Genomic DNA, 19,531 nt, shown 5'->3' with positions numbered 1-19,531 from the left:
CCGTGACTTTGAGGTTCGCACTGACCATCAGGCATTGCGCTGGATTCAGACGATGCCAAGTGCACAGTGGAGTGATCGACAACACCGCTGGAGTCAGATATTCCAGCAGTTTGGTGGCATGATTGAGTACCTTCCAGGAAAGGCCAACCCAGTGGCCGATGCTTTGAGCAGGAAGGGACAAGTATCTGCGATTCAGACCACTAGACTGGACCTCGTTGGTACTGGACTAGAAAACATGAAGCACACGTACGCGGATTCCGAGGAATTCGGTACACAGTGGGAACAGGCATTGGATGCCACAGGACCATGCCATTTTCTGATACGCGATGGTTGGCTTTACTACAAAGGCCGACTGTGTGTCATGAAATCATTCCGGGCAGCTCTTCTCCATGATGCCCATGACGCCATTACAGGTGGTCATAGGGGCATGAATTCGACTCTGGAGAAGTTAGAACGGCAATACTATTGGCCAAAGATGAGGCGTGATGTGTTTACTTATGTACAACGCTGTGACATTTGTCAAAAGGTGAAAGCTCCTCGTGGAAAGAAGATAGGGTTGTTACAGCCTTTGCCAATTCCAGAGGGTCCTTTCCAAGACATTTCAATGGACTTTGTCACAAATCTGCCTCCCAGTCCGAGTAAGCGTAATACACAGTGTTTGACTATTGTTGACAGGTTCAGCAAATTTGTGATGCTTATTCCTTGCAGGGCCAATGTGACCGCCGAGGATGTTGCCCAGCTATTTATTCGGCATTGGTACCCGATTGGTGGGATTCCTAGGACCATAGTGTCAGACCGAGATGCCAAGTTTACCAGTCATTTTTGGAGGGCATTGTTTGATAATTTTGGTACTAAGTTGAATTTTTCCAGTGCATTCCACCCACAGATAGGTGGCCAGACAGAGATATACAACCAGTTGGCTTTTGATGTGCTGAAGTGTTATGTCCACGATCAGCAAGGTAAGTGGGAATCGTTTTTGCCTTTAGTTCAAGCTGTTTTGAATGACTCTTTTTCTTCAGCTATTGGCAGGACTCCATATGAGGCAGCGTTTGGAAGGCCTTTCCAGTCGTTGTTAACCAGGACGTCGTCTTCAGTACCGGAGGCGAACAGAGTGACGGAGTCTTACCAGGAGATCCTAGAGTCCGTTAAAGACAGATTGGCTAAAGAACAAGAGGACTACACTCGACAGGCCAATAAAGACCGAAGGGACATGAAGTTTTCGGAAGGAGATTGGGTATATCTTCGGATTATGAAGCAAAGATTAAAGCAGGTGGGCAAGCGATGCCCAAAGTTGTCTTTCAGGAGCTTCGGACCATTCCCCATCCGGAAAAAGATTAATGAGGTGTCTATGCAGCTAAAGCTACCTCCAAGTTGGACTATGCACGATGTATTTCATGTCAGTTGGTTGAAGCCATATGCAGGTCCACCCCCTTCAGAGGTCAAAGACGAAGCGGAACCAGACATCATTGATGAAGCAGAAGTAATGATTCCAGAACAGATCCTTCTGCACCGTTTCAAGCATGGCTCAGGCCGAAGACTACGACAGTTCCTCACGAAGTTTCAGGACCGAGGAACTCATGAAGCGGTATGGCTCGACAAAGAATTTTTCGAAGACTATCCGGCATTATTGACGGATTATTTGGAGGCTATGCAGCTTCCGTCAAGTTAAGCAGAAGGGGATGTCACGTACATCCCGCACTTGGATGCCACGTAGACATTCTGTACAGAAGGTGCAAGACCTGGGATGGTGAACTGGTCCCATGTGAGCCCAGTCCGGGACGAGTCAGCCAGGGATCCATCTCAGTCGTCCAAGGTCAGGTGTGCATTGTCCTGCACATGAAGCAGTGCCAGTCCGCGCTGTGAGTCTCCCTCTGGAATGATGTCAGATGTGTGAGTATCTGGTTTGCAACTGGATGCCAGGCCTCTGTAGGCATGTAGTTTGCATGTAGGGATGGGGCCAGCCCATAGGGCTACCCCAGGGCAAGGTTTTGCATCTGCATACTTAGTACGGGCACGGGGGAGGTATAGAACCACCCCCAAGGGGCCATGAGGGCCCAAGATATTGCCCACCAGCCAAGGCAAGGGCTGGAGGGGCAGTCGGCCAGCTCCAGAGCCTCTGGACAGGCAGCCGACAGAGTGTAAAACCCTAGAACAGCAGGCGGCCAGGTGTGGGGGGCAGTCCCACACCTCTGCGCAGCATGTCCAGCAGCCAGGGTGCTGCCCAGAGTCATGCGCAGGCTGGACAGCCATCAAACAAGTGTGAAAACACTTTATTAAGTGTGTGGGTATTTTAATAAAAATACTCAGTCGTGGGCTGTCCTGAAGCCAGCCGACTGCATGAAGGGAGGGGTATAAATACCCCAGCCCATAATCCCATCATTTATCTCATAATTCACCAAGAGCATCAAGCATTCAAGGGCCAGGACAGCCAAGGGTTTGCTAAAGCTAAGGGGTGAAGGACTGAAGGTCAAGGGCAGGTTTTCCAGCCAAGAAAAGGTCAAGTACTTTTGTATTTGTTTCAGATTTACATCATTCTAATAAAGCAAATACACCATCCGTGGTGGGGACCCTACAGAGGGTAATTGGGACCCAATACTGTGTCCTCTCCATCTCCCCCTTCTCTCTCTATTTTCTGCACATCGTCTTTCAGTTTTGTGCGTTAATTCCGTCGCGAAAAGAGTGCTGTTTTCTGAGTTTTGAAGTACCGATCCTTCTCCGAAGCTTCCGCATATTACAACATCGGTGTTCACCACCTCCAGGTGCACAAAAGCCGGAGTCTTCATGATTACTGCTAAAGAATCTTCACCCTTCTCGGTCTTCCGCTTGGGACACTGTCTCCAATAGTGGCCTTTCTCGCCACAATCATTACAGGCCCTCTGCCTTTAGTTTCTCACGGTCAGTAACGGACTTCTTCTCAGAAGACTTCTCCGACGAAGCCTTCCCTTTGCCCGTGTTACGACCTTTTGACCGTTGGCCAGTTAAGGCCTCCGAATCTCCACCCTGAGGAGGGTTCGTGAATCGTTCCTCTTGGTCCAAGACCATGGGCACAAGCTCCTCCCACGTGATGGTGCTGAGCCTGCCACTGGTAATCAAAGACGAGTAAAATGCTGAGTGCGAAGAGGGCAAATGTGACAGCAACGTTATGGCCATGTCCTCTGACGTATCTCCTTCCCAGCCTGAAGAACTTCTTGCTGAAGAGCAAGCAGCTTCTTAATATGCTCCCGCATCGTCGACGACTTTGCAAGGTTCATAACCCGCATCTGTACTTCCAAGAAAATCCTCTTCATGGGCGATGCCCTGTTGTAAAGAGAAGCCAAATGCTGCCATATACCTCTGGCCAGCGTCATATGCTTTACATGATTGATTACCTTTGGTGTGCAGTTGAGAAAGATAAACGAACGAACCCTGGCGTTGACACGATCCCACATCTGTGTCTGAGCCTCCCGATCCTTTCGGGTCGACGGTAACTCCCCTTCCTCTACTTCCGGCCGTGGAACACCAACAACGATGAAATCAGCGAGGTCGTAAGACTCCAGAACAGATTCCATCATAACCTTCCATATGCCGTAGTTGCTCCCGTCCAACTGACGGTCCACTGGGAACGTGGGGAGTGTCAGGATCTTCACGTGTCTCTCGGCCATCTCAAACAGATCTGCCATTGCGGGGATGTACTCTGAATAGGGTGGGTGGGTGGGAACAAAGAAGAACTAAAACCTACAAGTGGCTGTCCAGCAAATCAGCCCGCCTTCCTCTTGCACCTTCTCTTCCCAATCAGCCCAAAACAGTCCACCAATCAGCAACACAACAGTCCCCCTCTTGCTCACACAAATCCCAAGACCTATCTAGAGCCTAGGGCTCTGATACCATGTCAAAATACGCAGCGGAGATGATAACCAGATCTGGGAACACGAGAGCAAAAACGCATGCAGAAAAAATACAGCACAAGAGAGAGAGAGATATAGGCGTGTAACTCTGCTCTATATACACAAGAAGATCCCGGAGTGTGATACACAAGTGGCAAGGGGACTGGGGGCCTATTTATTGTTGGGGTAAAGGCATTATGCCCACCCTTATAGTGTGTACAAGCCCATAAGTTATAGTACATAGTACACTTAGTACTTTTAATGTACTAAGTGCACTATGTGTACACTTAGTACTTTTAATGTACTAAGTGCACTATGTGTACTAGTGCAATATACATGTGTGATAGGGGAGTCACACACTCATGCCTCATGAGTTGACTTATCCCCACAACTCTCTCTCTCTCTCTCTCCCTTGCTTCTCTGTGTATGTCTCCCATGAATGAACTCTAACCCTAATTGCTGTTTTCTCCCCATCAACTGGTATCAGAGCCTTGGTCACCAGGTTCCCCTCCCTCTCATCAAGAATCGTTTGCTCATTCTGTGAGTCGCCTTTGTGCAGCACTGGCTACTGGTCGACTGTGTGACCAGTCGCAGGCAGGTGGGTTGAGAGAGCAGCCAGCAGTGTGGACTGCCCCAGCTGCCCAGCAGCCAAGCGAGGGCTGCCCAGCAGCCAGGCGGGCTGCCCACTGGCGCTAAGCGGGTAGCTCTACAAAGCGAGCACAACGTAATCACTGGTTACGTGGAGAAATTAAACGTGGTGAGGCGTGTGCTGTCTGGCTGAGCGTTGAACGCTAGACGCCTGGCCAACTGGGCATAGAAGGCGCTAGGCGAATACACGGCGCAGGCAAACACGAGCGAAGGCGCATCGTAGCGAACCCAAGCGACCAGCGTGAAGCTGGCGAACGTGGAGTTCCAGCGCACAGCGCTAGGCGAAAGCAGCGTGTGAACGTGTGCGCTAGGCGAAGGAGACAGCGAAGGCGTAAATCAGGAGGCAACGTTTCTCCACTGCGCTCCAAGGATGGTGCGAACCTACACTTTTGCTGCCATGGTCGGGGTTGCTTACTTCGCCGTTTCCTCGCTAGACCGTGTTTTCGAATGGATGGCTGATCGCAAGGAGAAGAAGTAGCGAAGCTGGGGTTTTGGAATCTCTTGAGGCTCTTCAGAAGAGGGAAAACCAGGAGTTAGTCACCAGCAGCACGTCGTCCTCGCATCAGCAGTACCTTCAACATCCACACAGTCAGTGTGTGCAGCACCTCATCAACAGCAAAAATCGACACCCCCTCTTCCTGCAAAACAGCCTGCAAATTGAAGGAAAATCAGAAATTACAAGGTATTTGCCTCAATTTTTTTTTTTGGGATTTGCAATTGAGCAAGTACAATCAACAATTGAGCAGGTACAGGTGCCCAATTGCTCAATTTTTTGAGCAAAATTGGCAAAATTGGGTGACATTGGTCACAATCAGAATAAATTTGCAGGAAATTGGTCAAATCAGGATCAATTTGCAGGAAATTGGATGTCGAAATTTGGGGCTTTTGATGTAATTGTGCAATTAAGCACTCATACATGCTGTATGATGTGAAAAATCGCACATTTGGGCAAAATTGCAACAAATTGCAGCAAATTGCAGTGCAAATCAAGGGGCTTTTGTGCCGATTGAGTTGATTTGCATGCAGGCAATCGCATTTGATGCTGTGGTTAATGTGCTGATGCCTTACAAGCACTCAATGTGCCTGTAAATCAAGGGGCTTTCATGTATTTGATGTATATGTGGCCAGGGGGAAGCATCGTGAACACTCTGGATGCCTTCATGTGCGTCAATGTACCATGCATGATCAGAAATTGATCTCAAATCAAGGGGCTTTTCAAGTTTGTATGCTTGTTGAGCTTGGCAAAGCAGCAGGCAAGACATTTATGCCTTGAATCCTCAGAAATCAGCTTGCAATCAAGGGGCTTTTGCCCAATTTCTGTTCGGGACTGTTTTATGCAGTGTTCGTGACTGTAAAAATCTGATTTTCACTCATTTGGACAGCCAGGAGAGCATTTATTGCTATTGTACCTGCTGGTACAGATTTGGCACAGCTTTGTGCATGTTTTGGCATGGCTGTACACTGTTTTGAGTGACCAAAAGATTCAATTTCAGCTGCTGAAATTGCCGGTACAGGTTTGGTACATCATTTGTAAGCACTTGGTACTGTTGTACAGTACTTTGGAAGGGCAAAAGAGCACATTTAAGGTGCTGTCCAAAATCTGCAGCAACCAAATTTTGGTGATTTCATCACAAAAAGTGGGAGAAAAGTTGCATTCTTGCTTCCTCGGTGGGAGATAAACTTTGGGAGAAAAACTGTGAGCACTTTGTGTGCTTTTGGGTGCAGTGTTTGCACATTTGCAGGGAGTCGGGCATTAAAGGTTGCATATTGCTATGGCAACCACAGGTGAGAGCTCTTCATTGCTTCACATCAAGAAGCTTGAAGGCTCGCAGAATTATGATATTTGGCAAACCCAGTGCTACAGTGTGTTGCTCCAGAAAATGCAGCACAAGCCTATCAAAGAAAGGGGTGTGATGCCCGCTTCTCTTACAGCTGAAGAGTGGGAAGATATGGATGAGCTGGCAAGATCTACTATCATGTTGTCTGTGTCAGACTCATTACTTTTCAGCATTCGTGAAGAGAAGACAGCTTGGGGAATGTGGCAGAGATTGCAGGACTTGTATGCCCAACAAAGTGCCTCAAGCAAAGTGTATTGGTTGAAGAAACTCATAGGTCTTCAGATGAAGGAAGGGGCATCTATGACAGCCCATCTCAATGAGTTTAATGGTATTGTCAGCCAAGTTATCAATCAAAAGCTGGCAATGGACGATGAGTTCAAAGCCACTTTTTTGTTATGCACTTTGCCAGAGAGTTGGGACACATTTAGGACAGCCACTAGCAATTCGAATGCTATGCTATCATATGCAGATGTTGAGGGTGCTCTTCTTCAAGAAGAGATGAACACGAAAAACAACTCTGTTGGAAAGTCCAATGCAATGAATGCACGTGGGAGATCCCAACAAAGGGGGAAAAGCCAAGAAAGGGGAAGGAGCAAGTCTCGCTCCAAAAAGGATTTGGAATGCCATTATTGTGGCAAAAAGGGACACATTAAAAAGCAATGCTACAAATGGAAAAATGATCAAAAGGAAAAGGGAAAAGGCAAAGACAAAGAGAAGGATGAAGCCAAAGATGTAAAGCCAAAGGGCAAAAGTGGAGTCAAGATTGAAGAAATCAATGTGTCACATGCAGGTGGCAGTGAGGATGAGGTCCTCTTTACGTCTTCACTTGATGCCCATTCACTTCTTACAGGTGGTCATGGTATGCACTCATGGATCATTGATTCAGGTGCCTCCTTTCATGTCACAGGTTGCAGAGACTTGTTTGTCAGGTATACTGCTGGCAATGAAGGAGTGGTTTATTTGGGTGATAACCATGCATGCAAGATTCTTGGCAGAGGTGATGTGAGGCTTGTGTTTTCAGATGGCTCACAGCTTATGCTCCATGATGTCAGGCATGTGCCTGAGATCAAGAAGAATCTGCTTTCTACTGGACAGCTTGATGATGCTGATTATGTAAATGACCACACTTAGAGCTGTGTTGGCTTTGGTTGCGCATGATGATCTGGACTTGATTCAGATGGATGTGAAGACTGCTTTTCTTCACGGTGATCTCCATGAGGAGATATATATGCAGCAGCCAGAGGGTTATGCAGTGAGTGGAAAGGAGAAGCTTGTATGCAAGCTGAAAAAGAGTCTTTATGGGCTCAAACAGGCACCAAGAGAATGGTATCATAAATTTGATACATTCATGAAATCTCAGAAATTCAGGAGAAGTGACATAGATCACTGCTTGTACACCAAGAAAGCTTTGGATGGCAGTCTCTTGATTCTCATTTTGTATGTTGATGATATGTTGATTGCCGGGAAATTTCGTAAAGAGATGGATGCCTTGAAGCAGAGGCTGCATCAAACCTTTGATATGAAGGATTTGGGTGATGCAAATCACATCTTGGGTATGCGGATACTTCGGGACAGAAATCAGCATGTGTTGTATTTGTCTCAGAAGGAATACATTGGCAAAGTCTTGCAGAGGTTCAATATGGACGGGGGGAAGAAGGCTAGTACTCCTTTGCCTCCATATGTGAAACTCAGTGCTATGGACAGCCCACAGTCAGATAGAGACAGGGCTGATATGGCACTGAGTTTCACATATGGAGGCAAAGGAGTACTAGCCTTCTTCCCCCCGTCCATATTGAACCTCTGCAAGACTTTGCCAATGTATTCCTTCTGAGACAAATACAACACATGCTGATTTCTGTCCCGAAGTATCAAACCTTTGATATGAAGGATTTGGGTGATGCAAATCACATCTTGGGTATGCGGATACTTCGGGACAGAAATCAGCATGTGTTGTATTTGTCTCAGAAGGAATACATTGGCAAAGTCTTGCAGAGGTTCAATATGGACGGGGGGAAGAAGGCTAGTACTCCTTTGCCTCCATATGTGAAACTCAGTGCTATGGACAGCCCACAGTCAGATAGAGACAGGGCTGATATGGCCAAGATTCCGTATGCTTCAGCTTGTGGCAGTCTCATGTATGCCATGGTTGCTACTAGGCCGGACATTGCATTTGCAGTGGGAGTGGTTTCTAGATACATGGCCAACCCTGGCAAGAAGCATTGGGAAGCAGTGAAAGGTGTCATGAGATACCTGAAGGGCACACAGGATTTGTGCATTTGCTTTGGCAAACAGGATGCATTAGTGCATGGTTACACGGATTCTGATTATGCCGGTCATCCAGATAACCGGAAGTCTACTACCGGTTATGTGTTTACATTCACAGGAGGTGCTGTGTCATGGATATCCAGGATGCAGAAGTGCACAGCCTTATCTACTACAGAGGCCGAGTATATTGCAGCCACAGAGGCTTGCAAGGAGGCATTATGGCTATCTCGGTTAGTGGTTGATTTGGGTTATACAGGGGATATTCCATTGTTGCATTGTGACAGTCAGAGTGCCATCCAGTTGGCAAAGAACCCTGTCTTTCATGCAAAGACGAAGCATGTGGATGTGAAGTATCACTTCATCAGAGAGGTGATAGAGAACAAGCAAATTCAGCTTGTTAAGATTCACACGGATGACAACCCGGCTGATCTGTTGACAAAGAGTTTGCCTCCGGAGCGGTTTGCTCATTGCAGACACTTGATGGGCATTGGATGAGGCCAGTTTCAGCCTTGATATGGCCTTGTATATTATCATGTACATGCTGATTTTTTCTTTTCCTTTACTTAAGGGCACTTTGCCTTTAAGTGGGAGGTTGTTGGGATAAAGGCATTATGCCCACCCTTATAGTGTGTACAAGCCCATAAGTTATAGTACATAGTACACTTAGTACTTTTAATGTACCAAGTGCACCATGTGTACTAGTGCAATATACATGTGTGATAGGGGAGTCACACACTCATGCCTCATGAGTTGACTTATCCCCACAACTCTCTCTCTCTCTCTCTCCCTTGCTTCTCTGTGTATGTGAACTCTAACCCTAATTGCTGTTTTCTCCCCATCATTTATATGCCCCCACATCAGCAGTCGGCCTGCTGTAGGGCAGCCGACTGGCCTTGAAAACTCCACGACCAACACACCATCCACTCGGCCAGATCATCAGCAGTCGGCCACCTCAGACATGGGGTCGTGGACCAGTTCGACAGTCGGCCAGCAAATGGGCTGCCTCCCAAGCCACAGAAAAAATAGGAAAAATAGGGAAAAAATACGAAGAGTGGGGAAAAATGATAAAACACCTCATAAGGGCAGGCACACCCACAACAAAGGCCCTGGTGTATAAAACTAGACAGGAGATGACTTCTAACAAGGACATATGCCATCATTGCTCTTCGCTTGGCTGATGACTATTTGCATCACCCGTAGAAGCTTGGGCAAAGCTTTTCAATGCCAATGCTAAAAACTCAAAGCTATCCTTGAAAACCACTTTCTTTGAGTTGCAACTAAAGACTGCACATGTCAATAAAATGAGGAGTCTCATGACTCAACTAGCTATAGTTCAATCTTTAGTAACTGAAGTGATGCCATGGCAATGCTTCTCAAAAGCATGCCTGAGGAGTACAACCACCTGGTGATCACCTTGAAGAACATCCTAATCCTACCTTAGAGGCATGGTTGTTTCTCATACCGCTATGAACCAATTCATACCGTATGGTTCATACAATACAATACCGTACGGTACGAGCCCCCCCCCCCCCCCCCTCTGAAAAATAGATCCCAAATGCTCAACAATTAAAGACTAAAGATGCCAAAATGCCCGCAATACTTCGCAACTTTCGTCTCCACTCGGCATTCCATATGGCGTTGCTGAGAGACCCAAAAAATCTGGCAAGGTAGACTGGTAGTGTACACTTGATTGATAGGATGAGGAGAGAATCTTGCTACATCACTTGGAGATCCCTGGTATAGGTAGGCTAGACAGTTAGATCCTCAAGTTATGTACGAGGGAGAAGATTTGGACGAGGCCATTTTGATCTGCGGAGGAGTCCCTCAACCTATCACTCTAGATGCACTACCCGTATCTGTGCAAGGACGGGCATCGCATTATCCATGTAAGCTCTTTTTTGGAGACAATTGGGAGATCTAACTGAGAGAGACACATCTCCATGTTTTGGTTCCTCAAGCATTGTAAACTCCTCCCCTTCTCTCACATTCAAGCTTGAAGCTCCATAGTCTGTATGCATTAAATTTAAATAAACCGTATTTTATCATACAGGATCCCAAAATTTTATATCGTACCAAAAATTCCTATACGGTATCATATTTTCGTACCGTGACAACTATGCTTACACGGAATCATTACTTCTTTAGAGGTGTCACGTGCACCCTGCATTGTGGTGCTATGTGACACAATTTATAGGATTATTTGTCATATAATATGGCCCCATTGTTAGCCTCTGTCTAGGACAGGTCAAACACGACCTACATAGGTCTATCTTCCAAACCTTAGAGAGTCGGCATATGTCAGTCCTCTAACCCACTTGGAGAATTCATCATGTACGAGCATTTAGAAGTCAGCCTAGCATTAGGTCTCGCATCAGAAGCACTTTAGCATAAGCATATAGCTTATGGGCCTGTCACATGCATCTCGCATTTGGATGCCACATAGACATATCTGAACAAGGTGGTGCAAGACTTGGGAGTGGAAATTGATCCCTTGTGAGCCTCGTCCATGTCGAGTCAACCAAGGTTCCACTCTACACATTCGAGGTCAGGTGTGCGTTATCCTGCACATCAAGCACTGCCAATCCGTACTGTGAGTCTCTCTTTGGAATGATGTCAAGCGTCCTGTGTATTTGGTTTGCAACCAAATGCCAGGCATCTGTCTAGAAGCATGTAGGTTGCATGTAGAAGGGACCAGCCCTTAGGGCTACCCCACAAAGGAGAGTCATCTCTAGATTGGACCCTTGGGTAGGCCTTAGGCCACCCAAGAGGGGCCAGGCAAGCCCCAAGACTTGCCCACCAGCCCCAGGAGGGGCTGGGCAGGTTGTCAACCAGTCCAAAAGGGCTTAGCCACTTATGCAAATTCATAACTGTTGATGATATGCACATATGCTGGCTGAAGATGAGAGGATCTTCTATGTTGCCTTGGGCTGAAGCACGGAGTGCTTGAGATTGTTTGTATGCTCCGAGAACCCAAGGGATATCAAGCACACATGTTCTCTTGAAATTGCTTTGCTGACTTTTGATGAATGAAGTGATTTATGCAATTGACGATGGGTTGCTTATATATGAATGATCTGATGTTGGTCAATGCAAACATGTTGTTGTCGGCCAATTCTTACAACCCATGACTTGTTATTTTAAGAATTTAATGTTATGATTGCTGGCCGATTGACATTTTATGTTGGCCGATTGACATCCAATATTGGCCAACTGTTATATGTTGGCCGACTAGCTGTTTATGTGGGGTTATGATGTCTTAAGCATCAACCAAGGCAAAAGCCCCTTATGGGTTGCCTTATGATCGGTAACTTCAATGCTCAGAATTCAGTAACAATGATTCGCGACGAAGATAATGCACAACATAAAAGAAGATGTGCAAATATATATATATATATATATATATAATGCACAACATAGAAGAAGATGTGCAAATATATATATATATATATATATAGATATATATATATATATATATATATATATATATATATATATATATAGAGAGAGAGAGAGAGAGAGAGAGAGAAGAGGACACTATTGGGTCCTGAATACCCTTTGTAGGCCTTTGTAGGGGCCCCTCCACGAATGGTGTTTTTGCTTGATTAGAATGATGTAAATATGAAATAAAGACTGGTTCTTGACCTACACTTCTTCACCGTGGTTAAGCACCTTCCCCTTGGTTGTCATGGCCCTTGGAACGTAGCAACCGTTGCGAATAAAGAGATGCTATGACGGAATTCTAGGCTAGGATATATACCCCTAAAACCTGCTGGGTCGACTTGCTCATGTTTTCCTCCACAACCTGGTCTTGGCCATAAATGCTAGAAAACGACACTTAAGTCATCGATTTCACACTGAAATGCCTTGGCCACCCTACGCATGTTGTTGGGCAACGCTTGGGCCTGGTCGACAAGGTGTTGGGTGGCACCCGAAAGTGGCCGCCTGGCTAGGCTAGTGGGCCAATCGGCTGCCTGGCCTACATTCTTGATCTTTTGGGCATCCAAAGCCCATCCTCACACATGAATTCTGAAGATGCCTAAAATAGTAACAGTCTGTCTACCTCCAAGTGCAAAAACTAGAAACACAACTCACTTGACTATTGTAGATAAATTTAATGGTTTGTAATGCTCATCTCTTGTGCATAAAACGTGTCAGTTGAAGACGTTGCCGGGTTATTCATTAGATAATGGTACCTTGTGTGTGACTTGCCGAGGACATAGAAATACAAAGTTCACCAGTCATTTTTGGTGCGCCATGTTTAATAACTTGCTACTTTCACCCACAGACAGACATGGAACCAAATTGCATTCGACATCCTAGAGTACTATGTCAATGACCAACAAGTCGTTATTGCCTTTAGTTCAAGCAATACTTAACAATTCTCTTCCATTGCCAAGACACCATATGAGCAGCTTTTCAAAGACTGTTTCAACCTTTAATGACATGTGCAATTTCACATATGCCAAAGGCTATTAGGGTGAATCGATAAAGACCAAATTCACAAAAGCGCAATAGGCCTCTACCACACACAAGCCAACGAGCACACATGAAACTTCAAGTTATCACAAGGGAACTAGGTATATCTAAAGATAATGAAGCAAAGGTTGCAAAAAGTGGGCAAGTGAAGCGCCCTCAGCTATCGTTTGAGATTCTAACCCTTCGTGATCACCATGCAAGGAGTCAACAGTTTGCATGTTTGGGCACCATGTTTTTGGGACCAAGCAACCTTATTTCGACTAGCCAAGTATGGGCACCCACACATTTTTGCAAATAACGTTAATAAATGCCTACTGGAGGCCAATTTCAGCCCACAACTTGCATAAGGGCTGGTTGACCAGCCCAAAATTGTCCTATGTAAGCAATCATCCAAGGCCACTCAGGATAAATCACAAATGTTCAGCAGCAAGGGAGCACACACAAGCAACGTTTTGCTTCAGCCTTGCAAAACAAGCATCATAATCACAAGCTATCACTCAGCTGAGTAAGAATGAAGGTATTCCTAAGACATGATCGAATCTCCATTGTAAGCTTTTCAATATCAATATAACACAAACACACTGCAAGGTAAGTAGGTTGGTTAGTACCCAATCGGTTGTCCATGTATCATTCTCTCATCTCTTCATTTAAGGTAAATTGCGCCAAAGCATAAAGTTAACCTCGCCGCCTTAATCAAAAATCTTATGTAGCACATGTAACAAAGACAAGAGAATAATCTAAGAAGTCAACAAATCTCAACAATTCTCAAGGCATCAAGTGCCTTGGGTGAGTATTTTTTATCATTTCTTTTGCTGAGTGTTACTCTAGAAGCTATGCAGCCGAGTGCTATCTTAGTAGGGAAAATGTGGTACACACCTCACACAGCTCAGATCAAGCAATTTGCAGGCATTTGATCCCCTAGCACTGACAAGCAATCCCCATCAGATAATTTAGATCAGACAACTTGCAAGTATACAGTTCACAAGCATCCCCAAAATCAAGTGCTTCACACAAGGATGTAGAAGCGAGTAGTGTCAGTAGGCCAAAAATGGACAGGCAAGTCAAACACAACACCAATGGCACGCAAAAGAAGTAGAAAGTAGTGACAGCTTAGCATAAGACAAATAGACTTTCCACTTCGCACACAAAGAAGGTTCTGAAAGGGGTACAAAGAACCTTTTGAGGTAACATAGAGATGTAGTGTCCACTCCACTGAACTCTGTTGACACATTGACTCGTCACATATACAAGTCAATATAAAGAACCCTTTCTCACCCATTCCATAAAAGATGTAAGTCATTTTGGACAACTCTTCTTTCCAAGGAGTCCCAATACATCTCGAGTCAATTGACAATGTCCAAATTGAGATGTCAGATGCAGGTTCTCCTCTAAAGGGAACCTTGCAAACATAAGATTTAACTCTAGCCACCAAGGGAGTTGTGGCCCAGCGGGCGGTTAGGTGCACTCACTCAAGATTGAGAGGTCCTGGGTTCAAGTCCCAGCTACTGCTCACCCCACGTGGCTTGAACACCCATAGAAACATCACCTTTGGGCAAGACTCACATGATGCGCCTCAGCACGCGTGTGCGAGGGGGGGGGGGGGGGAGATGGGGATTACCTACTAGAAGGATCTACCGCCCAATTTCTTTTTTTAAAGGGATTAACTCTCACCAAAAATGTGAGGCAAATCATTAATTTTAAACATACATTGATTCTAACTTTTGATTGAATATTGTGGTAATTTTTTTCTCAAATCATGATGGCAACTTGTAAGCAGTAACTGTAGATCTACAATGGATAAGTGATTCAACACTTTACATACAACCATTGCCCCTCGTACACAAAAAAGAGGCTATTTTTTTGTACTATAAGTCAAGGTAACTCTCGTTTGATAGGAAGTAAAATCACACATTCAATGTCATGTGGGCTTTACATATACTAACAGATTAATGACAAGGCTTCAACTCATAAAAAAGCTTGGCACAGTCTAACGCGCGTACTCAAAGCTGAGTTCCTTGGAAGAAAGGAAGAGGGAGGAGAGAAGGGGGGGAAGGGGGAGCGCTTTTCGTTGCTTTTACTGTAAATAAGTAGCACCATAATTGAATGGTTGGGTGCAACACTACCATGAGTCAATCTCTAAGGATGCACCCAATGATATGGTTCCATAGCTAAAGCGTAGAACTAGGTCCAAGATGAGGACTAGCTTGTATGTATACTTCGATGGTTGTCTTGCACAAGGTCGTGAAGATCATCTTATCATAGTTAGATCTACAAGAGCGTAAGAGTCCTCTTCTCACTTCACAATATCCTTCACTCCCCCACTCTATATTCCAACAGCGCCCACACTTCATACATGGCCTTGGCTGTCTAACTAAAACTTATGAGAAAACCCAACCTAAAAATACCCATGCTTCCTTTTACTTTCTTTCTTTTTTTTTACATTTTCTAACTAACAATTATTTTGCAGAGATTGTCTTATTAAGTGCATGACTGTCCCCATCTTCTTCTCGCTTTTGAAGATCGGTTTTGCCACGTCTACGAGATCAGAATACAACTTACCGGTACTTTCCGTTGAGTTACCACACAAACTGAATCCTTTCCACGAACACCGATCGATGTGATCCCAGAAGCTTTGACAGCTTTGAAAGCATACTCTGCAAAACAGTGAAAGAATAGCATCGTGGGAAAAATGAAGGACTGCACCTTCAGTATTTTCTTAAAACAGACTCGTGTGTGTGTGTGTGTGTGTGTGTGTGTGTGTGTGATAGAGAGAGAGAGAGAGAGAGAGAACCATGTTCGGAAAAAAAAATACGTTCTCTGCAAACCCTAAACTCCTCTCTCTCTCTCTCTCTCTCTCTCTCTCTCTCTCTCTCTTGAAAAGAAAACTTACCGACTTGGTAGAGTCTGCCTTCAGGAGAAAAGATAGTGATGTGGCGATCGTAACCAGCCCCTCCTCCTCTGCTCATGTTTGAAGGATGGCTTTGCTAACAGCACAGATTCAATTCTCGGTGGTGACTTGGGAACCAAGACATAAAAGACTTCGGTCTTCTCCACTGTAAATAACTTTAGCCCCGCTCGCTTCAGACCTTGTCCGCGAAAGCGAGCGGATGGACGGTGTGTAACCCTTGATATGCCCTTCATTTTGGGAATCTATTATTACATATTAACCAAGGCACAAGGAGAGGAGAGAAAAAAGAAATCTTGGATTTCTTAAAAATAAGAGGAAAAAATCATTTCGATTGACCCTTTGTATGTTTTGTTTACTCTAACGGTTCATTTCATTTGCTCACCACCTCCTTCCTCCACCCCCTTCACTGCCTCCATCACTTCCTGTGCCTTCTCCTCCATGTGCGGCGTACAGGTATGTCGAGGATGTGTGCGAGCTATTGTTCGAGAGATACCATGGCCATCCATACAGAGTGGATCCTTGCCAAGCTCATGTTGAATCCTATCGTGCAGGCAAAGTTGCACGCTAAAGTGGAGCCATGGCGCGGATAAAAGGTTTCAGTAGTACCGTCCGTGATGCCAATGTGGCCAGCATGCCTTACCTGCAAAGAAGGTATGCGCCTACATCTGCATGGGCCTTTACTATCGTGGGCAAGGATCGCCATTCACGACATCGAGGTTGCCGGCCATCACGTCCCTATCAGAACCACGACTATGGTAAACATGTGGGCAATCAAGCATGATCCCGCCATTTAATCCAAAATCGACAAGCTCACATCGGAGCGGTTCTTGCCCATGGAAGACGATGGGGAGGGCTTGCATGTGAGGAGGACCGACCTACGCTTGGCTCCCTTTGGTGCGGGCATAAGAGTTTGCCCTGGAAAGGCCCTCGCCTTGGCAATAGTGGCCAAGATCGTGCAACGATTTCACTTCTCAGACGAGAGCCACCATGTGGAACTCACGGAACTGCGAAAGCTTTTGTGCCAAATGGTGGTGCCTCTTTTGGCTCATTTCACTCATAGGCAGCACCTACTAACTTTATGTTACCATGAGAGAGAGAGTTATGCTACAGTGTGAGAGAGAGTTACCTCTGTTTTAACTAAGTCATGTACCGGAAATATATATTAAAGATAATTCAACACACTTTCTCTCTCTCACACACACACACACACTCTCACACCCAAATATGTGGTGTTTACCGGAAGTTCTTAAGATATATATTAAAAACAATTCAACACACACTCTCACACCCAACTATGTGGTGTTTAATCTATTCTATTACATATTAACTATGGACAACCAAGACACAAGGAGAGGAGAGAAAAGAGAAATCTTGGATTTCTAAAAAATAACAGGAAAAAATCCATTTGATTACTATTATCTATCAGCATGTGATGTTGTTGTTTTTTGACCCTTTGTATTCCAACTTCCATTCCTGTGTTTCACTTCTTAATGTCTTTTACATACCGCAACAACGCGCGGGTTGAGTACTAGTAAATATTATTGGGGACAACGTTGTTTTTAATGATGGAAGCAACTTGGCATCTCTTGATTGGCTTTAAAAAAATACTGAGAAAAAACAAATTAGGCTAATTCAAGATTCTCTTTCTCTCCATGGCTTCCCCTAAAACTATCTGAATTAAAGCTTCTATCTAATGAACAAAAGCAACAGAAATTGGGCCTCTTTATAAAGTGCCTTGATTAAACCTTGATTAAAAAAATACTGAGAAAAAACAAATTAGGCTAATTAAAGCTTCTCTTTCTCTCCATGGCTTCCCCTAAAACTATCTGAATTAAAGCTTCTATCTAATGAACAAAAGCAACAGAAATTGGGCCTCTTTATAAAGTGCTTTGATTAAAAAAATACTGAGAAAAAACAAATTAGGCTAATTAAAGCTTCTCTTTCTCTCAATGGCTTCCCCTAAAACTATCTGAATTAAAGCTTCTTGTAGCTCAAAGTACCCTCATCCAATATATAGCTGTGTCATTCTCCACCAAATGAGCTAACCGCAAGGAAGACACTTGCCATAAGAGAAACCCTTTTATACAACCTATGTGAGCTGTAATACCCACTTTTGCATCAAATATGAAGGCATTCCTAGTTAACCAGATATGCCACAAACCTGTCCACCTTTAAAAAATGAAAGAAAACTGAATGTTTTGGGTTATCCGGCCCATTCGGAATCTTGCCAAAATTCCAGTCTTTAACCTTTACGGGCCTATCTGTCAACGAAATCCATACGTGAGAAATGAAATCCCGCACCTTCTTTGCCACCGGACATGAAATGAAAAGATGCGGGCATGTTTCAAAGCATGTAGTACAAAACACACTTACTAGAAGCAATCCGCTGCTTTCACAACAATTGGTCCCCCAACGGTAGGCCTCCAACTAGCGTGTAGTACAAAACACACAATTACCAGAAGTAATCCGTCGCTTTCGCAGCAGCTAGTCCCCCAATGGTAGACCTCCAACTAGCATGCGTCATAGGAACACCTTCCCTTGATATGGAATTTTAAACCACCAGCCCTATAAGATTACTTCTTTCCACCAGGCCCTACTTTTCCTGATGTTCCATACCCTATTAGCCTTCTCAATGATCCAACGCTTATCTTCCACCATCATAAAGTACACTTGATTTGTTGTACGCTGGACAATGTCTTGAGGATTTCTAAATGCCCAATCTAACCAAGGTTGCTGATTCTCCAACTAAGGAATATTACCAAACGGTGTAAGGCAACAATACATCCCATTAGATGCTTCGACTCTTACATTAGCAAGCAAGGTTTCTTTTTATTGTCAATAAATTTTATTTCAAAAAAGGTTTTGTCATGTGTTGAAACCTCACAAGTTTTTCCTTCTTGGATTGGATACTTTTATTCTCTCTAATCTACAATAAGGTTTCTCAATATATTTTATTTCAAAAAAGGTTGTGTCATTTGTTGAAACCTCTTATGTTCTTCCTTCTCGGATTAGATACTTTTATTCTCTCTAATCTACAATAAATTAACACGAAGACATGAAAACTATCATTCTAGCCAAAGTAAAGTGATGTTGGTTTATGGATTTTTTCAATCATCTACTCTCCCCAAGTTCTATAGTTTGCTTTACTCCCTAGCTAATAGATGTTACCTCACATATATTATGTCAAATACTTCTTGATGTCTTAAACATCTCCTATTAAAATAATTATTGGTTGAGTAATTTGCACATTGTATTTCGATGATGTTTAAAGCCTCTTCTATCTCATCTTCATTTATTCACACTCTTCTTGTTTCATTTTTAGGTGGTGGCGTAAAATAATCTTATACTTTCTACACTATGGCCTTAAGCATGGCTTCTTTTATTCTTTTTCATACTTCCTTCATGAAGCAAAAAAGCATGTAGAAAATCCATATCAATTGAGGAGAAACTCCACATGTCTTCACAATTATTGGAAATGTACTTTTCACAGAAGTATAATGATCCTTACACACTTATCCACTATTGGACTTTTG

At 44.3% G+C, this 19,531-nt stretch overlaps 1 protein-coding gene across 1 annotated transcript in view; it reads right to left on the bottom strand.

Moving 5' to 3' along the window:
- The window catches only part of LOC147631680 (proteasome subunit alpha type-6), a 45,996-nt gene extending 29,844 nt beyond the window's left edge, over nucleotides 1–16,152 (bottom strand). Inside the window, exons 1-2 of the mRNA XM_086808193.1 lie at nucleotides 15,981–16,152; nucleotides 15,650–15,744 (exon numbers count right to left, since the gene is read on the bottom strand). Coding sequence (XP_086664319.1) covers nucleotides 15,650–15,744; nucleotides 15,981–16,056 — 171 coding nt within the window. The 5' untranslated portion in view covers nucleotides 16,057–16,152. The remainder of the gene's footprint in view (nucleotides 1–15,649; nucleotides 15,745–15,980) is intronic.
- Nucleotides 16,153–19,531: the final 3,379 nt, after the last annotated feature.

This window comes from Cibotium barometz, chromosome 14 (assembly GCF_041138505.1).
Source record: "Cibotium barometz isolate CiBa-2024 chromosome 14, ASM4113850v1, whole genome shotgun sequence".
Lineage (NCBI taxonomy): Eukaryota > Viridiplantae > Streptophyta > Polypodiopsida > Cyatheales > Cibotiaceae > Cibotium > Cibotium barometz.
Note: the sequence above shows the minus strand (reverse complement) of the source record. Positions and strands in the feature narration are given on the sequence as shown.